This window comes from Dermochelys coriacea, chromosome 8 (genome assembly GCF_009764565.3).
Source record: "Dermochelys coriacea isolate rDerCor1 chromosome 8, rDerCor1.pri.v4, whole genome shotgun sequence".
Taxonomy (NCBI): domain Eukaryota; kingdom Metazoa; phylum Chordata; order Testudines; family Dermochelyidae; genus Dermochelys; species Dermochelys coriacea.
In genome coordinates, this window is record NC_050075.1 from 84,228,153 (window position 1) to 84,255,624 (window position 27,472).

The 27,472-nt window shown below is 39.2% G+C and overlaps 1 protein-coding gene across 5 annotated transcripts in view; it reads left to right on the forward strand.

Annotated features, from left to right (window-relative positions):
- PIGK (phosphatidylinositol glycan anchor biosynthesis class K) overlaps window positions 1-27,472 on the forward strand; it is a 132,453-nt gene that overhangs the window by 20,342 nt on the left and 84,639 nt on the right. For all 5 annotated transcript variants that reach the window (XR_006273652.1, XM_038414421.2, XM_043490483.1 and 2 more), the window contains exon 9: window positions 9,348-9,520. Coding sequence is in view for 4 of the 5 variants with exons in the window: in XM_038414421.2 (XP_038270349.1) it covers window positions 9,348-9,520 (173 nt within the window). In the remaining variant the exon portion in view is untranslated. The remainder of the gene's footprint in view (window positions 1-9,347; window positions 9,521-27,472) is intronic.

Below are 27,472 nucleotides of genomic sequence, written 5' to 3' on the forward strand. Positions count from 1 at the left end.
CTTCAGCTTCTGGGCCATATGGCCTAATGCACATATGGAGATCTGCATGCCAGACTTCATCTTTGCTCTCTGCAGGCCTGGCTCCAATCGGTATATTGTCCTCCCAGGCACCTTCTGGACAGACATACAGATTCGTGTAGCCTCATAAGTGCTTCGGTCTCTTGATTGTTGGATCCCCCAATGTGTGCAAAGGAGTTCTGTTTTTATCCCCAGAATTGACTGACTCTGGTAATGGATGCATCTATTAAAGTTTGGGGAGCCCATCTTGGTCAATTCCAGAGGCAAGCTGTTTAGTCATCTCAGGAAATTTCACTCCACATAAATGTGTTTGTGCCCCAGGCCTGTGAGATATTTGTCCACCATCAAGAACCAAGTGATAGAACATAGCAGTGGTTTTGTCTGTAAGAATTGCTATCTGAACAAGCAGGGAAGTGCAAGATTGCCTCAGCTGTGCCTGGAGGTGATCCTCCTACGGAATTTATGCATTCATCACAATGCTTTCCTGAAGGCTTTTCACCTTCCAGGAACGAGAGAAACATTTGAGGATTTCCTCACAGGATTTTTGTACATCAGCACGAGTGGTCAGTCAGGAAGGATGTTCTCCTTCAGATCTTCCACTGCTGGTGGTATCCAGCAATAGACTTGTTTATGATCAACCTGAACAAGAAGTGCACAAGATTTTGTTCCAAGGGGGGCTGCAGTCTGGGTTCCATCACAGATGCCTGCCTTCTTCCATGATCCAGTTATCTCCTATATGCATTCCCTCCAGTTCTTCTCATTCAGAGGGTACTCAGGAAGCTGAAAAGAGACAAAGCAACATTAATCCTTTTGCACAGCATGTGCAAGATGGTATTGGTTCACGGACCTACATCCGCTTTCTGTTTGGGCGCTGATAACTCTACCTCTTATTGAAGATCTTCTGTCCCAGAATCGAGGCAAATCTCTGTATTGCAACCTCCAATTTCTTTACCTTACATGCATGGATGATCTCTGGTTAAATTTTCATGAGAAATTGTGCTCCTCAGAGGTTCAAACCTTTTTGGTAAGCAGATGAAAAGAATTCACTAGACCCAAGTATGCAGCAAAGAGGTTTTCGATTTCGGCACAATCTCAATATTTATGGCTCCATCACACACCAGTTACATGTATGCTGGACTATCTGTTGCACCTGAAATCTTCAATCTTTCTGTTTATTGCCACAAGAGTTTGCCTGGCTTCCATTTCTGCACTACATCCACCAGTAGGTGAGTTTTACACTTTTTCTCACCTGCTCATTTCCTGGTTCTTGAAATGCCTACTTAACATTTATCCTCCTGTGTCTGATCCTGTACTGGTATGGGATCTCAATCTAGTCCTCTCCAAACCCATAGCACCCCCCTATTTGAATCTATGGCCACAACATCACTATTGTTGTTGTCCTGTGAAGACTGCTTTTCTGGTGGCGATCACTTCTGCTAGGACCATTTCAGAACTTCAAGCTCTCCCGGCTTATCCTTCTTTCGTGGTTTTTTCATAAAGACAAGGTTTCCATTAAGCAACCACCCAAGGTAGTGTCCACTTTCCGCCTAAATCAAACTATTTATTTGCCAGTGAGATTTTCTGAAACCTCATGCTTCTAAAGCTGGTGAGCTGCTTTATACATTGGATGTTCGTTGAGCTTTGGCCTGGATCTCCCAGGCTTTTGATAGCCTGTGATGAGAGAGTTAAGGGTCAATCAGTGTCAACTCAGCAAATCTCACATTGGATTTTTACTACATTAAGCTCTGCTATGATCTTACTAAAATCTCTCCTCCATTGAGAATAGTGGCTCACGCCACCAGGGCTCAGCCTTTCTGAGCAATGTTCGAGTAGCTGGTATCTGCAAGGCAGCAACATGGTCATCTGCATATACGCTGTCCTCTTATTATGCCATTCCTCAAGCCTCTTGTAACGATGCAGACTTTTGCAAGCTGAGGTTACAGCCTCTATTCAGATGATCTGAAGTCCCTCTGCTTGTAAGGGAACTGCTGATGAGTTACCTGCAGTGGAATATATACATGCACAGTCACTCGAAGGAGAAAAAACGCTTACTTACCTGTAGAATAACTGTTGTTCCTCGAGACGTGTTGTGGACATACACATTCCTTGCTACTTTGGAAATTATATACAGCAGTGCGAAGGAAAAGAGAGGAAGATGGAGGCATGAGGCAAGCAGGGGCTCTTGTGCTGCCTAGTGGTACTGGTGACAAAAGTCTGACTCGAGTGGATTGTGTGCACAGATACCTGCAGCAGAATGTATATGTATACAACGCATCTCAGAAAATAATGGTTACTGTACAAGTAAGTAATCCTTCTTTTCCTCTTCAAGTCCTCTGGTTTCAGTAACCTCCTAGGCAGATGATCAAAATGAACCCTTTGCCTTGACAGGATGGATGTGCTCCAACCTCAAAGTGCACGAGGCAATAGTCGTCATTTTGTGCTTTATGTAGCAAGCAGTTTAAATGGGATCAAGTGTATCCAAGTTTTCCTTTTAGTTTCTATTACCTTTTATAAAGGTAATCATTGGAGAGGTGTATACAGTACCTACTTTTATGATAGGGCAAATGTGTGTTGCTTACATACGATAGGTGAGCATATTAGTAGTTTGTCAAATAGAAGTTCCTGACTCCTCCAATAAAATGTTTTTTTGTTTGTTTGTTTGTTTTAAATTAGCTATAGAAACAATCTACATAGAAGAGAAAGCTAAAAGCTCTCCATTTTAAGTTGTTGGATATTCTGGTATATATTATTGCATAATAGTGTAATTGTTTTCTTTCTGAAGTTGAATATTCTAGGTTTTAAAGCATTTTTATCATGCTTCTTCTCGGAAGGATTAAATCCTATTAGGTTTTGTTCTGAAAATTGCCAAAATTGCTTGCTTAAAACCATATACATACATAATGGATCCGAACTGTCAAACAGGTACTTGGCTTCTATTAACAAATCCAAGGAATCTGATATATATACAGTTCATCATAAGAAGTAACTCACTTCTACAGCCTCTGCAGATGGTTGCTCCTTAATCATTTTCCTTGTGGTAATAAAAGCTGCTGTTATGATAGTAAAGGTCTTTTTTAAAACCTTTAACTGATAACATCTTTCTCTACAAAGGCTGAATATAAAATGGGAATGAAGAAAAACTAAGTTATATGTCTATATTCAATTTCATTCTTAGTCTCTGAATTCTTCTTGTATAGAAGAAAAAGTACAAATTAAATGGCATTTATTCAAGAGCATTTATGTTGGTTACATTTTTTTAAGGAATATGTGACTTTATCAGTTTGAACACAGGAGGAAAACACAGTGGCAGCAATCTGTTGGAAAAGCTTTCTGTTTGTACCAGAAGAACTGCAGGTTATAAGTACTTTGTTTATAGCATAGTTCTGTGTTTTTATAGAAAATCTAAAATTTATTTGGCAGGATCATTTCAAAATAGTGACTAAACAAACAGTATCCTGGTTTTGGGTGTGAGTATTTGGATGGAGATATTCTTGCTTTGGGAAGACTCCCGCTTTGATTGTCGGGTTAATTGCTGTTGTGTTGGCCTGTTTGATCTGAGCTGGTAGACTGTTGGTGGCTCTGACTTCCATGTGCTGTTTTTCAAAGGAATTGTATCCTGTTATTCCTAATGTGTAATCTTTTAGGAAGCAGTGTAGTAACTTCAAGGTGTTCCTATACCCTATGATATTCAGAGCAGCCACTTTTCTTAAAACACCTCCCCCTCAGACCTACCTGAGCTCTTGGCTGAGAATATCACAGAGAATAAGGTCTTCCTGCTTGCTGTGCTCTACTCCACCCATTTCCCAACCCTCCTGCCCACCTGCATGGCTAGGGTATGTAGTAGCTCTGGAGACTCTGTCCTCTGACACTTCTACCCATGCTGGATGCAACAGTTTGGTCCGTAATTTACTCTTGGGGGTATTTCAGTTTACACTATTTATGGTATAGTTATGCTTATTCTTCTTTTACTTTTTTCTTTATTTCTTTATTTAGAAAGTTTTAACAGGATTACAAATCCTTCCCATGTAAATATCAGAGACAAAACAACAATCATTACAGCAGTGAGCTTTTGTTAAGAGAAACGTGCAGTAATATAGTCATTATATCTCTCTCTACGTAACAGAGTGTTACCATATTAGAGTGGAGCATCTTTACTCTACCCATGACATGCTGCTTCTGGTGATTTTTATTAAATTGGAGTATTAAATTGGACCTTGGAGTATTGGTTGATCATAGGATGACTATGAGCTGCCAATGTGATATGGCTGTGAAAAAAGCTAATGCGGTTTTGGGATGCATCAGGAGAGCATTTCCAGTAGGGATAAGGAGGTTTTAGTACCATTATACAAGGCACTGGTGAGACCTCACCTAGAATACTGTGTGCAGTTCTGGTCTCCCGTGTTTAAAAAGGATGAATTCAAACTGGAGCAGGTACAGAGAAGGGCTACTAGGATGATCCGAGGAATGGAAAACTTGTCTTATGAAAGGAGACTTAAGGAGCTTGGCTTGTTTAGCCTAACTAAAAGAAGGTTGAGGGGAGATATGATTGCTCTCTATAAATATATCAGAGGGATAAATACAGGAGAGGGAGAGGAATTATTTCAGCTCAGCACCAATGTGGACACAAGAACAAATGGGTATAAACTGGCCACCAGGAAGTTTAGACTTGAAATCAGACGAAGGTTTTTAACCATCAGAGGAGTGAAGTTTTGGAATAACCTTCCAAGGGAAGCAGTGGGGGCAAAAGATCTATCTGGTTTTAAGATTCTACTTGATAAGTTTATGGAGGAGATGGTATGATGGGATAATGGGATTTTGGTAAGTAATTGATCTTTAAATATTCAGGGTAAATAGGACTAATCCCCTGAGATGGGATATTAGATGGATGGGATCTGAGTTACCCAGGAAAGAATTTTCTGTAGTATCTGGCTAGTGAATCTTGCCCATATGCTCAGGGTTTAGCTGATCGCCATATTTGGGGTCGGGAAGGAATTTTCCTCCAGGGCAGATTGGAGAGGCTCTGGAGGTTTTTCGCCTTCCTCTGTAGCATGGGGCATGGTTGACTTGAGGGAGGCTTCTTTGCTCCTTGAAGTCTTTAAATCATGATTTAAGGACTTCAATAGCTCAGACATAGGTGAGGTTTTTCATAGGAGTGGGTGGGTGAGATTCTGTGGCCTGCACTGTGCAGGAGGTCAGACTAGATGATCAGAATGGCCCCTTCTGACCTTAGTATCTATGAAATTTATAAATTGAGTGAAATCTCAGCTTATACATGTCTATCAAATGTTACCACATTTTTCTCTTGCAAATTTTTAAAAGTAATTTTATCTTCTGTTACTTTGCTTATTTATCTCCCTAGTGCTATCCCCTGTCAATTTCAAATAATTTTTTGATTAGGAGAAGTTTGCCCTTATTGCCATTCATACTCTATATTAAACTGGTAAATAATTTATTCTTCCCGACCCTCTTTTTTTTTAGTGTTTAGTAAAGTTCATGTAGTAATAGATACTGTAAAAACAATTGTACTCTCTAGAGAGATTTTTTTTTTAACTAAGTAATTGTTATTGGCATACTCTGTTTTAAATCCTTAAATACTTAGTATCTAGTCTTAATTATTTTTCTTAGCCAAGAAGCACATATTTGCCTATAGAGTGACTTTATTTTGTGCAGAAGTGGCTTTTTGCAGTCTTGGAGAACGTAAAGACTTATGAATATAAACTAATTCTGGGCTGCATTTGGCTGTGTTGTCTCTTTAAGTGCCTACAGCAAGAGCACTTTATAGAATGACTGACATATCACAAGGTACCAGATGACTGAGGAGCATCTCCCAGGTAATGTTCGATCCATACAGCCTAGAGCTGCAATAGACAGCATTTACTGCGGGTGAAGATTAAGACCATTGTTTACCCACAGAAGGGAGTGGGCCATTATTCTGATTTTACTTTAAAACCTTAATCTCTGACCTATTTGAGTAAATTTTATAAATTTAAACTCATATTCTCTAGGTTAGAGGAAAAATCTGCGTCTATTTCTATACCTTCTCATCCAAAAGAAAATCTGCTGTGTAGAAGTGCATCCAGGGAAAGCCCTGGGAAGGCAGTGCTCAGTTTAAGGAGCATAAAACTCCTCAGGAGTCGAGAGTAGGGATGAAGAGAAAAGTCCAAAAGGGGCGGAAGACTCATTTGTCTGGATGTTTCAGTTGGACTTTCGTTATCCTGACTGAACTGAAAGGCGACCGGGCGGAGGGCTAGGTCATAGAAGGTATAGACTGAAACAAGCCATCACATGTCCAAAGAAGCGGTCAACAGAGGGTGCTCTGCTGAAGACCTTCTGCATTGCCACATTGTTACATCAGGGAATGCTGCAGGGTGAGTTGAACCATTGGACAGGAAGAACCTGGGACTGAAATTGAGCAAGAGTCAGTCTAGCTGCCTCCACTAGGGGTTGCTGCAAAATACAGAGTACGGAATTGGGAGCACTTGAATTTTTTTGGCATCTGGCTTGTCTTTTGCCTTTCTTCTGTAGATTAATGAGCTCTGTAGTGCCTGATATTTTCTTCACATGAATGTACTTGTATGCTGCAATCATTTCATCTCTCAGTCTAATGTTTGATAAACAAACAGATTGAGCTCCTGAAGTCTCTCACTGTAACACATTTTTTTTCTAGCCCTCTAATCTTTTTTGTGCCTCTTATTTGCAACATGTCCAGTTTTTCAACATCCTATTTAAAATGTGGACCCTGGAGCTGTATACAGTATTACAGTGTTGGTCTCACTTATACTATGTACAGTGGTAAAATCATCTCCTTACTTCTACTTGCCACGCCTTCTTTGTACATCCAAAAATCATACAAGTCCCTTTTGCCACTCCCACCCCTGGTTAGCTGAACTAATTAATAAGATCACTTTGAAACTTAATTTAAAGTTGATGGCATGGTTTTTAGCATGATGAAGTATAATAAGATTAGGCTGAAGTGAAATACTTCAGAATTCTGACTTTCTGAATTCTCCCAACATTCATTTTTAATAGTTATTTACATGTATGAGCTTTTGCCTGGCATCTAATGATTATGGCACTGTGAGCTATCCATACACCTAACATTATTATTAGTTTATTATTTATTTGTATTTTGCAACCAGATTATTTCTTTTAGCACTCCTGACACTTCCAACTTGATATTTGACTGATTTCAAGCCTAAAAAGGCAGAGAATGGTTTTGCTATCTATGCTTAGCAGAGCAAAACTCTTCTCACTGATTCAAAACTGAATTTTATTGTAGCAGATAGAAATGAATGTAGGTACAATGGATGGAAATAAAACTTGTAGTTCTGGAAGCAAAATATGCTCTTCAAGTGAGCAGATCAATGAAATAATTGAATTGGTAATTACTTATCCTCTGCAGTTACCTTAACTTTAACCCTTTCCGGGGCAAACTGGTTATTTTCTGTTAGACAATGTATACTACTTATGATTTTATTTTTATTGGTGCCTACAGGTACATTGGCATGATGGAGAAGGTACACTGAGCTAGGTAGAGAAGGGATGCACTCAGAGTTGCAGACTGCTTCTTGAGAAATTCCTGGGGCAGTGCAGCTGCCCCAGCACCCTTTCCTCTGGGCTTGTGATAAAAACACAATTGACCCTAAAGGAGGACGGTCTTGGGTTTTTAAAGATGTGTTTTTAAATCCCTTTCAGTTATATACAGTTTATCACAGATTTCATTCACTCTTAGAAGTACCCATTGAAAGAGAGGGAGGATTTTTCAAATTGGCAGTTTTATAGGAATAAAATGGAAGAATTTGTCACGACTGTTTCACCAATAAGAGAGCAGATTAATGGGCTTCCAGATAAAAGAACTGTTGTCATCGGATGCCTTCAGTAGGTAACATAAAGAAGAATTAGTAAGCAGCTTTTGCTCTGAGGTCTTTGAAGCTATTTGCAACAGAGTCAACTTCAATCAAAAACCTTTGGTGCTAGGTTTGAAATTCTGTTGGTAACTGATAAATAAAAGTTATGGATGATGTGCTTTGAAAAGTCATTGGTAGTTTGTTGAATCATTTATACACCTCCATTCGTGGTGGTGTTGACATTATAGAAATATAAAATTGTTACGGTTACTCAATGTTTTATAACATTTCTAGCCAGTTCAGTGGCTTGATGGCATAGCAACAGTATAGAAGACTTATGTCACATACCTAAGTGAAATTACCCTAGTGCAATACTTTGAATGGGAATACACACCTGGTTAAACCATGGGTTTAGGAGAGTTTGTTATGGTTTTGGAAAGAAGGTACATGTCCAGATCTGAAAAGCTGTGTTTACAGAATTACAGAAATGGAAAGGTTGGGGGGAGAAGAGGATGGACAGCAATGATGCATAAGCAATGATGCTATCATCTCCTTTTGTGCCCCTGCTTTCAGAGGTTGCTAGAACCATATGTCTTGTTGTATTACTTATTTAATAAACTTTTACAGCCACTTGAAATACTAAGTTGAGTTTGTCCCCACTGATGCCAATATAGTTTTTGCTATATCGAATTTCTTGGTATCTAAGGAAAACCTGGATAAATTTGTTACTGCCTCCTTCCCTTGATGGCCGTGCCTTTACAGGAGTGTCAGTGATGCATTTTGGAATTCAGCATAGCAATGGAACTGATCTGTGGATAATATACTGTGTGAGCTGCAGACACATCTATACTAACTTAAAATAAGTCTAATTTATTTTTAATATATGATGATTCTAATTCATAGTTAATTTACAGGCTGTAGAAAGGAAACAAGTATTGGGATTTTGGCTCCTCTGGACCTATGTCAAGAATCCAAATTCTTGTTTCATTTTTGCAACCTTTTTAATTAGCTACTGAGCAGGCTTTCCAAGGCTGTGCGAGCACTTATCTAGCCTCACTTGCCTCCTTTTGATCAATCTGTAGGATTCCCACCTAGTTTTATTTTTCAGAAGTTGCCACATGTACATTGAAAAACAGCTTGTTCTGATGAACGGCTTGTTTTCTCCCAGAAGAGTTGCCTATAACTCCTCTTTAATATTAATTTGTCATTAGAGTTAATGGGAGTTAGATGCATATCAAGAGCGGAAGAGGTTTCTAAATGCATAATCATGACAAAGCAGCACTTCTTAGTTCTTTAGTTAAATTGCCTTTTCTAAGTGTGGAAAACCATTGCATGTGTTATTGATACCAGTAAAATCAATGCTGATTTTGTTTAGCGGTTGTCTCTCCTTTCCCAGAAATATTCTGACAGACATCAACAGAGACTAATTTAAAGAGGGAATAAATGTGAGAGGGAAAATATAACTATCCTTTTTATGTTCAGTTTCAGGTATGCCCTAGAAGTTTGTGTGTTTCTACACCTGGACACCGGACTGATCTTTTTCAGAGAGATCCTCAGAATGTTCTAATAACAGACTTCTTTGGCAGTGTACGAAAGGTGGAAATTACAACAGAGACCGTTGCTCTGGATCCTAACTTAGTTGGCTTGGAAACCAGGTATATATATATATATATATATTTTTTTTTTCTTTCAGTTTTGGTTCATATACCTTCATGTAGTATAAATAGAAAACACATACTGTAGCTCTATCCACCTGTTTTATACTCCATACAAAGTCTGTGAACATGCAGTATATTTTAATGAGTAAGGCTTTGATTCTCCACTCCATCTGACATGGGGGGCTGCAACTCCCTTATTCAGGGCAGCCCAGCTCCAGCACAAGTTAGGGGTGAATAGGAGCACTTCTAACTTGCATCATTGGAGGGTCAGGCAGGGTGAAGCTCTGCTCTGCCATACCCCCATTCCTGTACCAACTCCAACACATCCTCCTCCTTCGTCTTATGCAATGTGAGGTGGGGGGCGGGGGGGACGGGCGCTGGGTCCAATAGACAGCTGAGCCTCATTCTTCCATCTAGCCACTGGTAGAGAGAACACTTGTGCAAGAGGAATTCTCCCCATGGCTATCTGGAAGATTTAGGGCTACATAGCACAAAGTGGCTTTAGACTAGAGAATCCGGCCGTAAGGAATTTTATAGCTGATATAATGCTGCTGCATTTTGGCACCCAACAGCACCTGTTCAGCATGCAAGCCCAGTCTGCACTGTCCATGTTTATTTTTATAAAATCGTGGTGGATTTAGGATTCTCATTAGAGGTACAAAATCCTCTCCATACCAGCCTGCACCAAAAATATCTCAGCCTCTCCTCTGGGGGAATGTGGTTGTCCCTTTTATTTTTAGAATAATTTTCCATTGAAAATCCAGAGGATTGCCTTCTGTGTCTTTTAATATGTTATTTTATTTGAAAATAAAACTTTTCTCTGTGGCTACTTCTCAAGATTTAAAAGTTCCTCGGAGAAGCAACTCTGCAAAAATAATTTGAGCTCCATGTATACATGAGAGAGTGAGGGGATACAGGGAGTGTCAGCCAATTGACGAAGTGTATTCTCTCTTCAGTACTGTATGATAAAAACAGGACTTCTAGTTTTCAGTTTAAATTGATACTTTGAGATGTATATTTCTAAAATCGAAGTCTCTAAAGAATTCTTACAGTTGTCTCTAAACTCAATCACTGTACTTTCAGACATCACTTTGGCCTAATTCCTAGCCAGTTTCATGCAGCAAAATGATGTATGGCTGATCATTCTGTTTGAAGTAAGCTGAAAAGTGCCTGGAAAATGGGAATTTGGGGGCTAAATACTTATTTGTTGAAAAATTCTCCCTTCTCTAAACTATGTTGCAAAGATCAAGATATGGCCATCAACAAAAGCTTTTTAACAAATCAGTTTTTACTTTCCTTATTAGAAGCTCTTGTTAAATAGGCCACAAACATTTATTTACTTCATATCACTGCTAGTAAACTATATACGTCTTGATCTTTCCTCTGAGATGGTCAATCAGGTAGCTTGTTATACACAAAAAAAACCCCAACCCTCTGCCAAGTTTCTTAATAGATGCTTTGATCCTGCATAAACACTTGTGCCCTTGGGTAGCTTTACTTGTGGGAATAGTACCATGGGCTTGAGTGAGGCTACTCATGTGAGTGAAGTTAGTTAGGCATAAGCATTTGTTGGATTGGGCCCACTGATAACCATTTTGATGGCTTCTTGTTTCAATAATAGTTGAGCAAGGCCTTAGGTTCATTGTATTTCTGGTACTCTGTTGCCATCTATTGGGAGCATGTACAAGATGACTGATTTGTATTATTGAGTTTTCTTCATGTTGTATTTGCCTTTCTGTTACAGCCCTTTGTAAAATGACCTGAGAACACTGTGTGTTGCCATCTGCTAGGAAGAAATATGAATCCGGTTATAGACTGATTTATGTATATAGACAGCTATAGATATGGATATACATATTTTGTGATTCATCATTTTTCTTGGAACACTGTACAGAATTGCTCGTGGTATGAAATATCACCCTGTATTATGGAAAGGGATAATGTTTAGCTGTTTTTGAGAGTTTGAGGGAAAGTTAGTGCAACATTGGTGCATTTTTGGGGGGAGAGGGGAAATGAAATCTCACTTAATTCAAAACTTAGTATAATTTATTGTAATGTATTAATATAGTTGCATTTTGTTTTCATGTTGTATTCGGCCTCCACATTTTGCACTGAAATACAGTTCAAAGCCTAAACTAATTCTGAAACTGTCTTAGTGCCTCTTCTAACTCGTATTCTTAAGGTAAAGGTAGTTTTTACCTTTTATGAGTGGAAGCAACATTCAGAAAATAATAGAGGTTTTGGAGCTTGATAGGATGTAAAACAACTGCTTGGGTTTCCAATTTTTGCATAATGGTAGAGGCAGGTTCTGGGACCTCCTTTCCAGTCAGTAAATCTTTAATTTTTAGTCCTGAAGAAGTACTGGTATGAGTATGGAACTATTATGATGCCAGGCACACATGCTTGCTTGTACTGGCTTGGTGTGTATGACTAGACCTGGGTGGCCAACCTGAGCCTGAGAAGGAGCCAGAATTTACCAATGTACATTGCCTCCCACCCGCTGGCAGCTCTGCTGATCAGCGCCTCCCCCTCCCTCCCTGCATCTCCCGATCAGCTGTTTCGTAGTGTGCAGGAGGCTCAGTGGGAGTAAGGGGAGAGGAACAAGGGTACGCAGGGTCAGGGGAGGGGGCGGGAAGGGGTGGAGTAGGGGCAGGGCCTGTGGCAGAGCCAGGGGTTGAGCAGTGAGCATTCCCTGGCACATTGGAAAGTTGGTGCCTGTAGCTCCAGTCCCAGAGTCGATGTGTATACAAAGAGCTGCAAATTAACTTCTGAAGAGCTGCATGTGGCTCCGGAGCCACAGTTGGCCACCCCTGGACTAGACACTTCTTAATATTATTACTTACACACACAAAGGAAGTACACCTGGATGAAATTCTGTGGTCTGTATTACAGAGGAAGTTAGGTTAGATGACTATAGTGTTTCCTTCTGGCCTGAAAAATCTGATTTTTGGTGTTGACTTGTAGGTAAGTTAAGGGACAAAGTACTAGTAGTAACAGGAAGGTGAGTTCTAGCATAAGTGGGAGACGTCTCCATATTTGATGCTTCTAGTCTAGTATGTTAGATTTGTAGCATAATTATGTGGTGTATACAGCATATGGATCTACTGTGTGCTGGTCTTTTGTAAAATAATACTTGGTGTTCTACAGTATTCAAATGTTTTTTTCAAGCAGCAATGTATTTTATAGTGCTTCAGGCCTCAGTTTTCAGTAGCTCTGTTGGTATGGTTTAAAACATAACTTTTTTTCTTTTTTAATAGAAAAAGCCTTTTGGAGCAGTTTAGAAAGTTCTGTGGCTTTCTGGTATTACCTTCAAAGACAGCTGTGCAGAATGTTTAATAAATTCCTCAAATGAATTAGTTCTCAGTATGGCAGAGTCTTCAAAGCTATATTTCACTACAGTGAATAGCGAGGAAATGTAACTTTAAGTGCAAGAAAACGTAGGAATTTATTTATCTGCCAATTACCATTTCCCAGTATTGTCCTCTTTAAATGTCTGGCAGATCATCCTCCTTCTCAACACACCTTTGTCACAACCCTCAGCAGCTGGCTTGGATGGGGACTGGGATGTGAGGCAAAGATGAGGAGGTGCTAGACATGTAAAAGAACAATAGTGTGAAATGGTAATTAGTAGAGATCAGAGTTTGTCAAACTGTGGACTGCTGTGCTGCACAGATCACTTAGTGGTTGGCCCTGGGTAGGTTGGCTGGTCTTATGCTGGCTCTTCTTCCAGCTTCTATATCACATTAAATTATGACTGCAATTCAGTAAGTGCCATCCTAATCTTACTTTTGGATGTAAGTGATTATTATAGTTGCGATTGAACATTAGGCAGTGGGAACAGAAAAAAAGGTGGGGAAGGCAGTTCATGTGGTATACAATGGGATGAGTGGCTGTCCACACTTTTTGTGTTCGTGCGTGGGCTGTGCTGTGATTGAGTCTGAGTTTTTAAAAAACAATGCTGTACTGAAATACAACTTTGCAGGGCCTGCTGTACTAAAAAAGCTTATTATGTGGGATTTTGTCTGAGGAATTTATTAAACTGTCTGTACAGCTGTTGATGAAGGTGATGTTAGAAAGCCATATAACTTTTCTATGACATTAACTTGTAATGGGACATTTTGAACATTTACAGTCCAGATTACCTATTTAATTTTCCCTAGCTGAACATAAACACAGTTTCTAATTTAAATATATGGTTCAGTGGTCTTCCCAGTGATAATCCTACAAATTTTCTGTGTATTGAAAATGGGACTTAGATACTAAATCACTTAAGAACTCTTGAATATTTGACCACTGTTTAATCTATTAAAATTAATGTCATTGCTGTGCCTGGACAATAAACACACACCTTCAATAAACTTCATTAAGTAATATAGCTATAGCATGACAGAGTATCACCCTTTCTCATGATTACACCAATATACAGGAGACAATTCTGAAAAATTGGTGTAATGGAAACTTTTTTGAAATCTTTTAATGTAAGGATTTTAGTTATTCCAAGATCTCTAGAATTGGGAGAGCTCTTTTGTAGATAATTCCTCTGTCTTGAATTACCTTTCTGAGTTGGAACCCTCACTTTATATTATAAGGATAATGTGCATATTTTTCAAATCTCCTATTTAGTATTTGTCTCCTTATCTCTATCCCCTAGGCTGGCTGCAGTAGATTGTTGTATTGTTTTACAGGGATTGTATCATGAGCAAACTTTGAGCCTAAAGGATATTTCTAAATGAGATTATTTTTCCTGGTATGTGGATATGAGATTTTGAGAAGAAAATCAGTGGCTTATGCTCTTTATGTATGTCTTCGTGTTTACTTGCAGTGAAACTGACAGTAAAGTCTAAAAAATACACATTTTTTTCAGATATGTTGCCAAAGTGATCTTACTAACATAATTTAGGCAGAAAGGAAGCTTATTTAAATGTACATTTCGTTCTTCATCAGGTTATTTTGGCTAATGCTGTGCTTATTCAGTGGTCTTCAAAAAAAATTGTTTTAATGGTAAATTAAGTTGTTGAACTCATTACTTTATGTACCAAAACATTAACTCTGAGCCTTTCAAATGTTTACTTGGACTAGCTAAGGGTTCTCTTTTGATATTTTATCCTATTGCTTCTGTCGCGTGTTAATGGCTTTTTAGGAATAGGATTTTTAGTATCTTTTTGCTTTTAGTATCTTAAAAATTCTGCAATGAAAAGATTCTTTACATTTTCCTTTAATTGTATAACAAATAAAGTTATTCAAAAGTTGTTTTTAAAGAACTACAAAGGACAGAAATTGTATTAAGCAAGCATAATATTTTCCTTAACATTTAAAGAGGAAAAAGCTTTGCAAAGAAAATATAAGAAAGTAACTCAGTATTGAGTTAGCACTCCCTGTAGCATTAATACATAGATGTTTATAAATGTGTAATGCATATTTTTATACAGATATAAAATATTTTAATCTGTACACATATTTATACATTTGATTACTGGGCATAATACATATTTTTAAATCTTAATTGAAAAGTAAAGATTGAGTCAATTTGCAAAATTTGCTCACTTCTCCTTAATGGACATTTAAATTTAGATATTTTATTTCAGGCCCATCATCACTAAAACTCACATTTTCACCCTTGTCTATACTACTTCCCTTTCCTTTTTTTTTTTTTTTTTAAGGTGGCCTACAAAATGTTTTTAATGAGGTTTGTGCCTTTTTTGGTTTTGCTTTTCCTTTTTCAAAATCACTCCCTCTTGTTTCATGTGGGGTTTGTCTCGCTAGTTGTCCGGTCACCACAGAGATTTCTGGGTAGGCCAAATCTGAATTTTTAATATGAAATATAAAATTAAATAAAAAATAAAAATTGTAGAATGAGGAGAGAAGGGGACACATCTTTAGGTACCCTACGATAACATAATTAGAAAATAATAATGAAGCAAAAAAGGAACTCAAGGCCCTTTCTGTGGTTTCTCCCATTTCTGGGTCACTAATGGTGTCAGGACCTGCCTTTCACAAGCACCCCTCTCTGGCCAATACATGTCTGCAATCTCTCTACTTCAGAATGGGGCGGCACCCGCCTGTCGCAAGCGTCCCATTCTAGTCAGGTGTGAGCCTCCTTTTCTTTCAGTTCTGAATGGGGTAGCTCCCTTCTTTCGCAGGCACTCTCCCTGGCTGATGATTCTTTCAGCAAGTCTTCAGTGACTCAGCCCTTTGGCCAAGTCACACACATACTGTCCCCCCTTTTGGGTACACAACCTCTAGTTTTTGTTCACAGCCCTGGTATGGGGCTGTATCACAAATGCTTCCTCCTGGAGATACTGTCTTCTTTACCAGCCCAATGGGGCCTATTTTGGTACCCTCAGTTGGCGTCCTTTTAGCAGCCCTCGCTAGGCTCAGTCTTCAACCAGACCACCAGGGCCCCTCATGGGACCGTCGCCCAATCTGCTAGATTCTGGGCTCAATCCCTTGGGCTCAGCCTGCCTGCACTGAGCTGTCCATGGTCCTGCCGCACTTCCAGCCTGGCACTCAATTTTGGCAGACTTTCCTGGGCTCAGTCCTGCATGCAGTGAGCTGTCTGCGGTCCTGCTGCTCTTCTAGCCAGTCAGGTACCCAGTGCTGCCTCTTTGAGTTCCAGGCAGTAACTAACTGCTCTGCCTTTGCTGCTTCCTTTTATATGACCCTTCTGGCCTCTGATTGGCTGCTCCCCTGCAGCCACTCTAGGCTGCTTGGAATACTTCTCCTCTATTCTTTTCTGGGGGCGGGGGGATGAGGCAGGGCCCTGAGGCCTCTAGCATGGGGCCTCTGGACTTAGTCACTTTAACTTTCAGCAGCATTATTTAACTCTGTAAAAGTTTTCTGGCTTACAGGGTTTTATTCAACCAAAGAGAGAGAAAATTGTGGGAAAACGTGTCTCCCCTTCTGTGAACGTGGGGGGAAGGCATTAGAGGACTAATAGCAGTCATGTGACTTAGCCTGCCTCCTCACTACAAAGTTGGAAGGTTATGAGCCCAAATGAAAACAGAACCCATGCTCTAACCCATACCCTCAGTTGTGCCAGCTAGCCTGGGTTGAAAGCACCACTTAACTCAGGTGGGAGGCTTTATGTATGTACTGAAGGGGGGTTAGATGACACTTGAGCGAGAGCCTGGGCTAACTCTGCAGTAAAGATATGCTCATAGGCTATGTCATTTCATTCAAAGTTAGCATGATGTTATCAGAATCCCTGATGCAATGTTTCTCCCCTTCTGGCTCACAGATATCCATAGGTAGTGAAAATCCCACTTATCATATAGAATCACATTTCTGGCATACCTGCTGAGCACTGGACAAAATAAAAAGTCTACTGAATTATCCATCCCTTACTCAACTCAGCTTCTACCTGTGCAATTAATATTGGACTAAAGTTACCCCAGATAGCATAGTGGGGTCAAACTGTGCCAGTGGAAGCAGTTGTCGCTCTAGGAGGTTTCATCCTCAGGAGTACAAGCTGTGTTTATGCTGCTGCCTTCACAAGGGGTTGTGCCAGGCAAGGGAAGATTTAATTTGTAGCTGGGGTGCCATAGGAATCAGCACATCCTCATAATCTAGGCCAGAAGCTGCCTGTAGGCCCCTCTTATGCATTTGCCCAAGCTGTCTGTTTATCCTACTGGTGGTGTCTTTCTCCAAACCTCATTCCATTTTCTCAGCCTTTAGCATTGTTCAGGAAATGGAGGCCCTTGAGGAAGATGTGACTCCAATTCAGTCTTTAATAGTCAACAGAAAAAAGGGCTCTTGCTTGCATTTGAACTTGCTAGTGTCTAATGCACATAATTAATTCAAAGAGATAAGGACTTTTTTTTTTAAAATGCTGCTTACTCCTGACAGGCAATAAATAATAAAAATGCAGCCCTGTATTACAAGGAAATTCCATTTGGGATCATACAGATGGCAAACCACTTAAGGTTCTTTTTCCCTCTCTGCTTTGACTTTGCCAGAATTCTTCAGTGGAACTTTGTCCTTGTTTTACATGATCGCTTAGCTTTTATCTTATTGCACAGTCACACACCAGCTCGTTAACTATAGCTGTGCTACCAGATTACAGCTGGCAATTTCACCTTGAGCATCAGTTATGATGTCTGATGTGTATAACCTTTGAAGTTTCACTTGGTTTGGGTTGAGACTTCTGTGAAGTGAAACCAGCAATTACCCAAAAGAAAAAGCTTTCTTTCTACCCGCATCCAAGTAGTGAAATATTTGTGAGTAGAATAAAAGTTTCGTTTAAAAAAAATACTAGTTTTTCTTCAGAGCACTTTCAATCAGAGCTATTGAAACGTCATAGGCTTCACTTTACAAACACCTCAGCACAGACTGAACCTAGAGCTGCCAGTTTCAGCACAGAAATGGAAGGTCTTGAGATCCTGAGGTCTCAGTTACTTTTTTTTTTTTTAAATCCTTTTTTAAGTGAACTAAAATGATCTGATGGAAACAGTAAGGGGTGGAAGAAATCCTGTATTTTAGACAAGTGGGATTTGCAGAGTTTAAGATGTTTATCAAGTTTCGAGCCTTCAATCTGTCAGACTCAGGTAGGAGCTCTCACTAGCCAGGTAGGTCACTTCTTCCTTTTCAGCTCCTGTCATGAGGAGGAAATCTCTAACTAAGGAGCTGACAGTACAAATTAGGGATGTCCTTTTCATATGTGAGTGATAGTGTAAAGTGAATTCAAGATAAAGTAAGGTCATTTTTAGCTTTGTTATCCTTGATAATTAAGCTTCATTGTTCAATACTTTCCTAAAACAAATGGTGGAAGTTCATATTGATGATTGGGCTAAATCCCTGGAAGTTCAATTTCAGACACAGCTAATGGAATGGGAAATATCTGTAAAAGATATTCCTTAGCTAAAAATAACGCTTTCTACTTTTCACACAATAAGTGTAGGCTTGGTGTTCTTATTTATATTTTTATGATTTTGATGGATAATATGTTTATTTTTAAGCATTTTTTTAGCATTTTTCATGTGTTTACATATTCATAGTTTCAGGAAATTGTGTGTGTGTTGAACAGTGTAATTGTTTAATGACAGACACTGAGAGTCAAAGAGTTAAAGCTTTAACTGTTAACACAAATTGGCAGCACATCCCAGGTCAAAATATACAAAATAAATAGTCTTAAATCAAACTCTAAGTTCTCTGGCAGCATTTTCCTTCCTTTTTACAGTATAAACCAATAACACTAAAATATTGAAAGTTTATTTTTGTAGGGGAAATCTGATTTTGGGTATTCTATCTCTCCAGTAGTATAAATTGAAATGGTTTATGTAACTTTATTAGCTCCAGTAGTAATTGTGTGTTAGAACTGGGTGGTATTTTGAACCAGAAGATGGCAGTACTGTTAAGCATAAAACTATGTCATCACTCTTTAATTTCGAAAACTGACCTAGAAACATTGCAGGTTATTAGGTAGTGCCCTGAGGTAATATGCAGGATTAACTCAACGCTGCTGAATGTGGAAACAGTTTTTGTATTATCAATCTGATTTCTTTAGGTCAAGAGAAGGAGAGGAGGACTTGGGTTTTTATTAGGGCAGTCGATTAATCGCACTTCACTTACAAAATTAACTCAAAATTAAACTGCAATTAAAACAATTAATTGCGGTTAATCGCACTGTTAAACAATAGAATACTAATTGCAATTTATTAAAATTTTTGGATGTTTTTCTACATTTTCAAATATATTGATTTCTATTACAACACAGAATACAAAGTGTACAGTGCTTGCTTTATTATTATTTATTACAAATATTTGCATTGTAAAAAATAAAAGAAATAGTATTTTTCAATTCACCTGTACTGTAGTGCAATCTCTTTATCGTGAAAGTGTAATTTATAAATGTAGATTTTTTTTGTTTTGTTACACAACTGCACTCAAAAACAAAACAATGTAAAACTTTAGACACAGCAAGTCTACTCGGTCCTATTTCTTTTTCAGCCAATCGCTAAGACAAACAAGTTTGTTTACATTTATGGGAGATACTACTGACTACTTCTTACTTACAGTGTCACCTGAAAGTGAGAACAGGCATTCTTATGGCACTTTTGTAGCCAGCGTTACAAGGTATTTATGTGCCAGATATGCTAAACATTCATATACCCCTTCAGGCTTTGGCCACCATTCCAGAGGACATGCTTCCATGCTGATAATGTTCTTTTTAAAATAATGCGTTAATTACATTTGTGACTGAACTCCTTGGGGGGGAAAATTGTATGTCTCCTGTTCTGTTTTACCCATGTTCTGCCATATATTTCATGTTATAGCAGTCTCAGATGATGACCCAGCACATGTTCGTTTTAAGAACGCTTTCACAGCAGATTTGACAAAACTCAAAGAAAGTACCAATGTGAGATTTCTAAGGATAGATACAGCACTCCACCCAAGGTTTAAGAATCTGAAGTGCCTTCCAAAATCTAAGAGGGACGAGGTGTGGAGAATGCTTTCAGAATTCTATCGGAAACCTACTGACAGCTATTCCTACCTACATGCCTCTAGCTTTCATCCAGATCATGCCACACGATCCATTGTCTACAGCCAAGCTCTACAATATAACCGCATTTGCTCCAACCCCTCAGACAGAGACAAACACCTACAAGATCTCTATCATGCATTCTTACAACTACAATACCCACCTGCTGAAGTGAAGAAACAGATTTGACAGAGCCAGAAGAGTACCCAGAAGTCACCTATTACAGGACGGTCCCAACAAAGAAAATAACAGAACGTCACTAGCCATCACCTTCAGCCCCCAACTAAAACCTCTCCAACGCATCATCAAGGATCTACAACCTATCCTGAAGGACGACCCATCACTCTCACAGATCTTGGGAGACAGGCCAGTCCTTGCTTACAGACAGCCCCCCAACCTGAAGCAAATACTCACCAGCAACCACACAACACTAACGCAGGAACCTATCCTTGCAACAAAGCCCGTTGCCAACTCTGTCCACATATCTATTCAAGGGACACCATCATAGGGCCTAATCACATCAGCCACACTATCAGAAGCTTGTTCACCTGCGCATCTACCAATGTGATATATGCCATCATGGGCCAGCAATGCCCCTCTGCCATGTACATTGGTCAAACTGGACAGTCTCTACGTAAAAGAATAAATGGACACAAATCAGACGTCAAGAATTATAACATTCAAAAACCAGTCGGAAAACACTTCAATCTTCTGGTCACTCGATTACAGACCTGAGGGTGGGTATCCTTCAACAAAAAAACTTCAAAAACAGACTCCAACGAGAGACTGCTGAATTGGAATTAATTTGCAAACTGGATACAATTAACTTAGGCTTGAATAGAGACTGGAAGCAAATGGGTCATTACACAAAGTAAAACTATTTCCCCATGTTATTTCTCCCTCCACCCCCCACTGTTCCTCAGATGTTCTTGTTAACTGCTGGAAATAGCCTACCTTGCTTGTCACCATGTAAGGTTTTCCTCCTTCCCCCCCCCCCCCCCCCCGCTGCTGGTGATGGCTCATCTTAAGTGATCACTCTCCTTACAGTGTGTATGATAAAACCCATTGTTTCATGTTCTCTGTGTGTGTATATAAATCTCCCCACTGTATTTTCCTCCAAATGCATCCGATGAAGTGAGCTGTAGCTCACGAAAGCTTATGCTCAAATAAATTTGTTAGTCTCTGAGGTGCCACAAGTATTCCTTTTCTTTTTGTGAATACAGACTAAGACAGCTGCTACTCTGAAACCTATCATTAAAAGAGCAACACTCTGATGCGGAAACTACAGAACCTGAACCACCAAAAAATAAAACCCTCCTTCTGCTGGTGGCATCTGACTCAGATAATGAAAATGAACGTGTGTCAGTCTGCTCTGCTTTGGATTGTTATCGAGCAGAACCAGTCATCAGTATGGATGCATGTATTCTTGAATGGTGGTTGAAGCATGAAAAGACATATGAATCTTTAACGCATCTGGCTACAACAGTGCAAACACCTGTTCTCACTTTCAGGTGACATTGTAAACAAGATGTAGGCAGCATTATTTCCTGCTTTTTGTAACCAAACTTGTTTGTCTGAGCGATTGGCTGAAGTAGGACTGAGTGGATTTGTAGGCTCTAAAGTTTTACATTGTTTTATTTCTGAATGCAATTATTTTTTATACATAATTCTACATTTGTAAGTTCAACTTTCATGATAAAGAGATTGCACGACAGTACTTATACTAGGTGAATTGAAATATACCATATATACTCGTTCATTACCCTGTTCATTTATAAGCCGGCCCCCCAAGATGGATAGGTAAAAATAGTAAAAACTGTATGATCCTTTCATAAGCCGACCCTGTATTTCAGGGGTTGGCAAACTTTGGCTTCTGGCCCATCAGGGTAAATCACTGGCAGGTTGGGATGTTTTGTTTACCTGGAGCATCTGCAGGCATGGAGCCCTCAGCTCCCTATGGCGAGGTTTGCCGCTCCCATTGGCTGGGAATGGCGAACCGCAGCCACAGGGAGCTGAGAGGCTTTATGCCTGTAGACGCTCCAGGTAGACGAAACGACAATGTATTAGATATTCAATTCAATGATTTCATAGAGTTTTTTAAATCATCAAATTTTGGTGTAGACCCATTTATAAGCCGACCCCGCTCTTTGATATGTCACTTTTTTACCAAAAATATTCGGCTTATGAATGAGTATGGTACTATTTCTTTTATTTCTTACAGCGCAAATACTTGTAATCAAAAATAAATATAAAATGAGCACTGTACACTTTGTATTCTGTGTTGTAATTGAAATCTATATATTTTAAAATATCAAATATTTAAATAAATGGTATTCTATTACTGTTTAACAGTGCGATTAATTGCACAATTAATTTTTGTAATTGCTTTACAGCCCTAGTTTTTATATAAAATATCTTTAAGTAAAATTTATCATTAAAAATAATGTATATGTGAAGTTATTGACAAGAACTGTGAGCGTATAGATCATCGTTGCAACCAAGATCCTGTATTTGCCCCAAATCTTGAACAAAGGAGGTCACGTAAGGTGTCTATAGAAAGGTTTTAATTTTCTGGTTATGATTATGCTGTCTGTATGTGTGTATCATTTTTGTATTTGAATTTATGAATATTGGCTATGTACTTGTATCTCAATGTGTTTGATTCTAAGTAGCCTCAGTGAAGTATTTGGTCAGCTTCTTGAGAAAGGACTATTCTCAGTAAGTGCCCAATCAAGAAACACTTAACTTACAATGGACTTTGGGAGATGCCATTCCACATCTGAGCTTTCCTGGGAATGTTCAAACTAACATGTAAACTGTGGCATTGACCTGCAAAAAGCTAAATCAGTCATGGATATGTGACTTGCCCAGGTAGCTACAAACTCCATCTTGTTGCTGTGACTTTGCACAGAAGAACAAAGGGGTTTCCGCCCACAAGAGACAGAATATAAAATGCCCTGGAAGCCTCTCCATTTTGTCTTCAGCTGTCTCAAGAGATGGTCTCTCCACCTGAAAGAGATGCCTGAAAGAAACTGGAACAAAGATCTTTGGGGGTGTGAGTGATTGCTGGAACCAGGCCATAAGCCACAATATTGTTCTGAAAAGGATTGGGCCCAAACTAGGAAGGAGTGTAGTCTGTGAAAGAAGCTTATTGGGACATCTCTGAGGGTGATATTCATCTGTATACAGTTTCCTACTGTATTAGGCTTAGATTTGCATGTTTTGTTTTATTTTGCTTGATATCTTACTTTTTTCTGTCTCTTATTACTTGGAACCACTTAAATCCTACTTTTTATATTTAATAAAATCACTTTTGCTTCTTTATTAACCCAGAGTAAGTAATACCTGGGAGAGCAAGCAGCTGTGCATTCTCCATCAGTATTATAGAGGGTGGACTATTTGAGTTTACCCTGTATAAGCTTTATACAGAGTAAAACGGATTTATTTGGGGTTTGGATCCCATTGGGAGCTGAGTGCTAGAGACAGGAGCACATGCTAAGCCGTTTTCAGTTAAGTCTGCCCCTTTTGGGGTGTGGGTCAAACTCTGGGTCTGTGTTGCAGCAGATTAGTGTATCTGGCTCAACAAGACAGGGTTGTGGAGGCCCAAACTGGAAGAGAAAACAGGCTCAGAGGTAGTCTCAGCACATCAGGTGACAGTCCCAAGGAGGTCTCTGTGACTGAACCTGTCACAGTATACATACAAGTTAGCAGATTCCTGTGGGGATGGGATCAGTACTTCATCTGTGGGATTGTGAATCTATCTGTAGGAGTGCTATAAATTGCCAAGCAATTCTGTTTATCTGAAACCTTTTAGGATAAGTTCCACATACTGTTTATGAAAAAAACCTGGTAATTACATATCTATCGCATTTGTGTTTAACATCTTCAAGTCGTTGCAACACAAAAATGTAATTGTGGTTTTACGAAATGTTTTGTTGATCATGAAAAGTTGTTAAAAGCTTAATACATGAAGTGCTATTGGTGCTATTGCTAACTTCCTCTAGTTGTAAATATATTTGTATTTTCTATTTGTCTGTGTGGCATTAATTAACCCTGTATAATGTATTTGTGTGTGTGTGTGTGTGTGTGTGTGTGTGTGTGTATATATAAATAAATACGGCTATATTTATTGGAAAATAAAGAGAAATTCACACAGAGTGGACTTCTATCAATAGAACAAATACAGTGGCAGAATTAATACAGTAGAGTAGAATTTACGTAGTGAAAAGTCAAGGGAAAATAAATAAGTATGACAGGATCATTGGGTGCTCTAACAGGCATAAAAGGAGATAGCTAAATTTAAAATACATTATAATAGAAAATGATGCTGTATTGGATAATGGATTAAAAATTTCATTAGAATAATGTGTTTTTAAAAAAAGGAAAAGAGCAATATTAGAGTTGTCTAACTGAAAGTAATAAGTCATGTAAAAATGTTTAAGCCTTTCTCTATAGGTTTCTTTACTTAACAGCTCACACCTTCACTCCTTCCTTATGTCAGTATATCCTTCCCCAGAAGAGGAATTCCTCCTAATGCTCTACCTTCTGAAATTGTAATCAATTCCCCATACCTCCTTGCTTCCATTGACACCCCTGCACTCCTCCTCATGCTTCATATCATGTTCTCCCATTGGTGTTAATCAGTAGTTCATTTCATAGTTTCATAGTTTTTTTTAAGGCCAGAAGGGACTGTTATATCATCTAGCTTGACCTCCATTAAATTTCACGCAGATACCCCCATCATTGGACTCAATACTTTATTTAGATGAAAGCATTTCAATCCTCAGAAGATTTAACTGTTTGTCGTAGGCAGAGAAACAGGAGAGACTGAGGTACCACCAATGCTAAGGTCCCTGCAGTGTCAGGGAATTGATTAGTTGAGATATCAGTAGATGATCCTAGCAGATAATTCATGCCCCACATCTGCCTTTCCGCAACATCAGATCCAAGTTCTTCTCTCATGCTTATCCCCTAACCTTCCCAAATGTTCTTTTTTTATTGTAAAGGAGTGTGTCTAGGCATAGGTGCTGGAATGCCCTCGCTTGAAGTGGATTCCATTATATTCAAGGTTTACAGTTTGATTCAATGTCTCTGTTCCCCCACTATATAAATTGTTCCAGCACCACTGTGTCTAGGGGGCTAATGGGTTTTGTAGGGAGTGAACGTCCTGATTTCCCTGTATAGCTAGTTACTCTTTTTATGCTGTACTATTCAGTGGCTCAGCCTTCCCTCTGTTTTCAGAAGAAGCAGCACTTCTGGCTAGGAGGGGAGGGAGTCTGTCCTTTAGAAAACCCAAGGGCTATTCTCCCCTTCTCTTATCACTACCTGAGACAGGCTGTGGGATGGGTCTGGTGAAGAAGGTAAATCCCCTAGGGAAGTGAGCTGATGTAGGGCCAAAGGCTAGGAAGGAAGTGTAATTCCAGATCTCTACGTGGGGGATCAGTAGGTGGGGGAAGAGCTGCAGAGGGGACTCTGGGTGGCGGGCTAGGCTAAAAATTGTATATTTCCTACAACTGCACAGGACTCAATGCCGTGCACACAGACTCCAGTTATTTCAATGGGGATTACAAAACAGCTGCTGGATCAGTCCTTCAAAACAATAATTATGTCAAAGTCCAAGTGCGCCATAGCATGTAAGTATACTGAGTGCAGTGACTTTTGTGTCAACAGTAACTCTTGGTGTGTTGCGTGGGGAAATATGCACCTGCAGCCTCCTCCACTAAGAGCCCTCTCTGCACTCTGGCATGTAATGAAGCATATCATTATAGTTTCAAAATGTCACACTCTGCTCTTTCTAGGTTAACTCCATTTTATTTCTCTGAGTGAGGTTCCTCGGAGATCAGGCACATAAGTTTCAATTCCTGCTGGTGTGCTGGGTTCCCGTGTGTTGTGGGGTGTTCACCTATCAAAGAGGAATGTTGCTAGAGATGCGGAATTCCTATTAGACTATCCAGTGCATCTCCCAGACTAGGCAGGCCGTAGCTCCCCTTTTGCTTCCCCTAAAAGAGGGCATGTCATATTAAGTGATTTGATGCAGCCCAAAAGGCCACTGGTATTTATAAGCCGAATTGCAGTTTGTGGTTACTAAACTAATGCTATCAACTTTTCAGTTTTAAACCCACTTTTTACATTACAAGATTTCCATAGAAAATATATTTATTTACAAGATTGTAGCTGTTGATTCAGATTTCTTTTTCAGCTAGATTTTTTTTCAGAAATTTTGTTAGGACTTGTTTGGCTTTGAGGATTCCTACTGCTACATGTCTTTTATTTTTGATAAAAGAAATACCACTGGTAACTTGTATGTTTTCAGTATACATTACTTTGCTGTAAATATGAATATAGCTTTTTAATAAGTTTTGACATCAGAGAGAACTGTTAGTGTGTGATAGCAATGCATATTGGGAGTAATGCAAAAAACTCAACTAAAAATCTGACCCAGAGCCCACTGAAGTTAATTTTTATAGGCTTTGCATCAGGTCCTAAGTCAGCGTGTATTCTCCGTTAGCACTTTTATCTGCTCACTGACATGTACATCATAATGGCAATAGATCTCTTTGGCACAAATGGATAATGTCGAAGATAGTTAATTGTCAGATTTGGAAAGGGCTTCTAAATACATTTTACAGCAGATTTTGACAGCACTTAACATGTGAGACTATCTAGGAATTTGCTTGATGGGCAGACAAATGACAACTTGCTCAATCTTTGTTCATCTTTGTCCCTCACCCACCCACTCTTACTTAAGAACTCTCTCTTTTCCCTTCCTTTGTAGCATTTCTCTCTCTCTCCTCTTCTAGCTCACCATTCCTCCTTTACCTTTTCTGTGTGATCTTGCACTCAAGTGGTCTGTTCTAAAATTCTGATCTCTGATGTACTCTGTAGAGACACCTCAGATAGCATGATTTTGGTACATTTTTCTTTCCTGCCAGCATGCTAAACATAAATCCATTTTTCTTTTCAGGGTGCACTTCTGCAGTTATGCTCAGTTTGCTGCCACTCAAGTAAAATGTATTAAATCTTGATCTAAATCTTGATATGTACTACTGGTGTTTAACACTTTGAGACCAGAATGTTGATGCCATATGGTTTTATGGGTTTCTTTAGCCCTCTGGGACAGCATGATGTACTATCACTATAAGGATTATTAGTAGTAATGCTCGTTAAATGTTTTCAATTGGAAGCATTAAATGGCTGCTAATGGTTAAGGTTAGAATTCCTCTTTGGTGTTTGTGGCTTAGAGGATGAGGGCAATAATAAGATGATGGGAATTTTAAGGTGGTAGAGCTGAGAGGAAAAGAGCCAGCAGATTGGAATACTAATTACTGGGCTATTAGATCTCTGGCTTTTTGGTAAGCAATTTATTTTGCCATCCCTTTATGCCCTTGAAAATGGACCTGAAAAACATAACTATAAATTCTAGAGGGCTGCAGGGCTCAAGCAACCTTAATATTTTTGTGTTTGGCATTAAA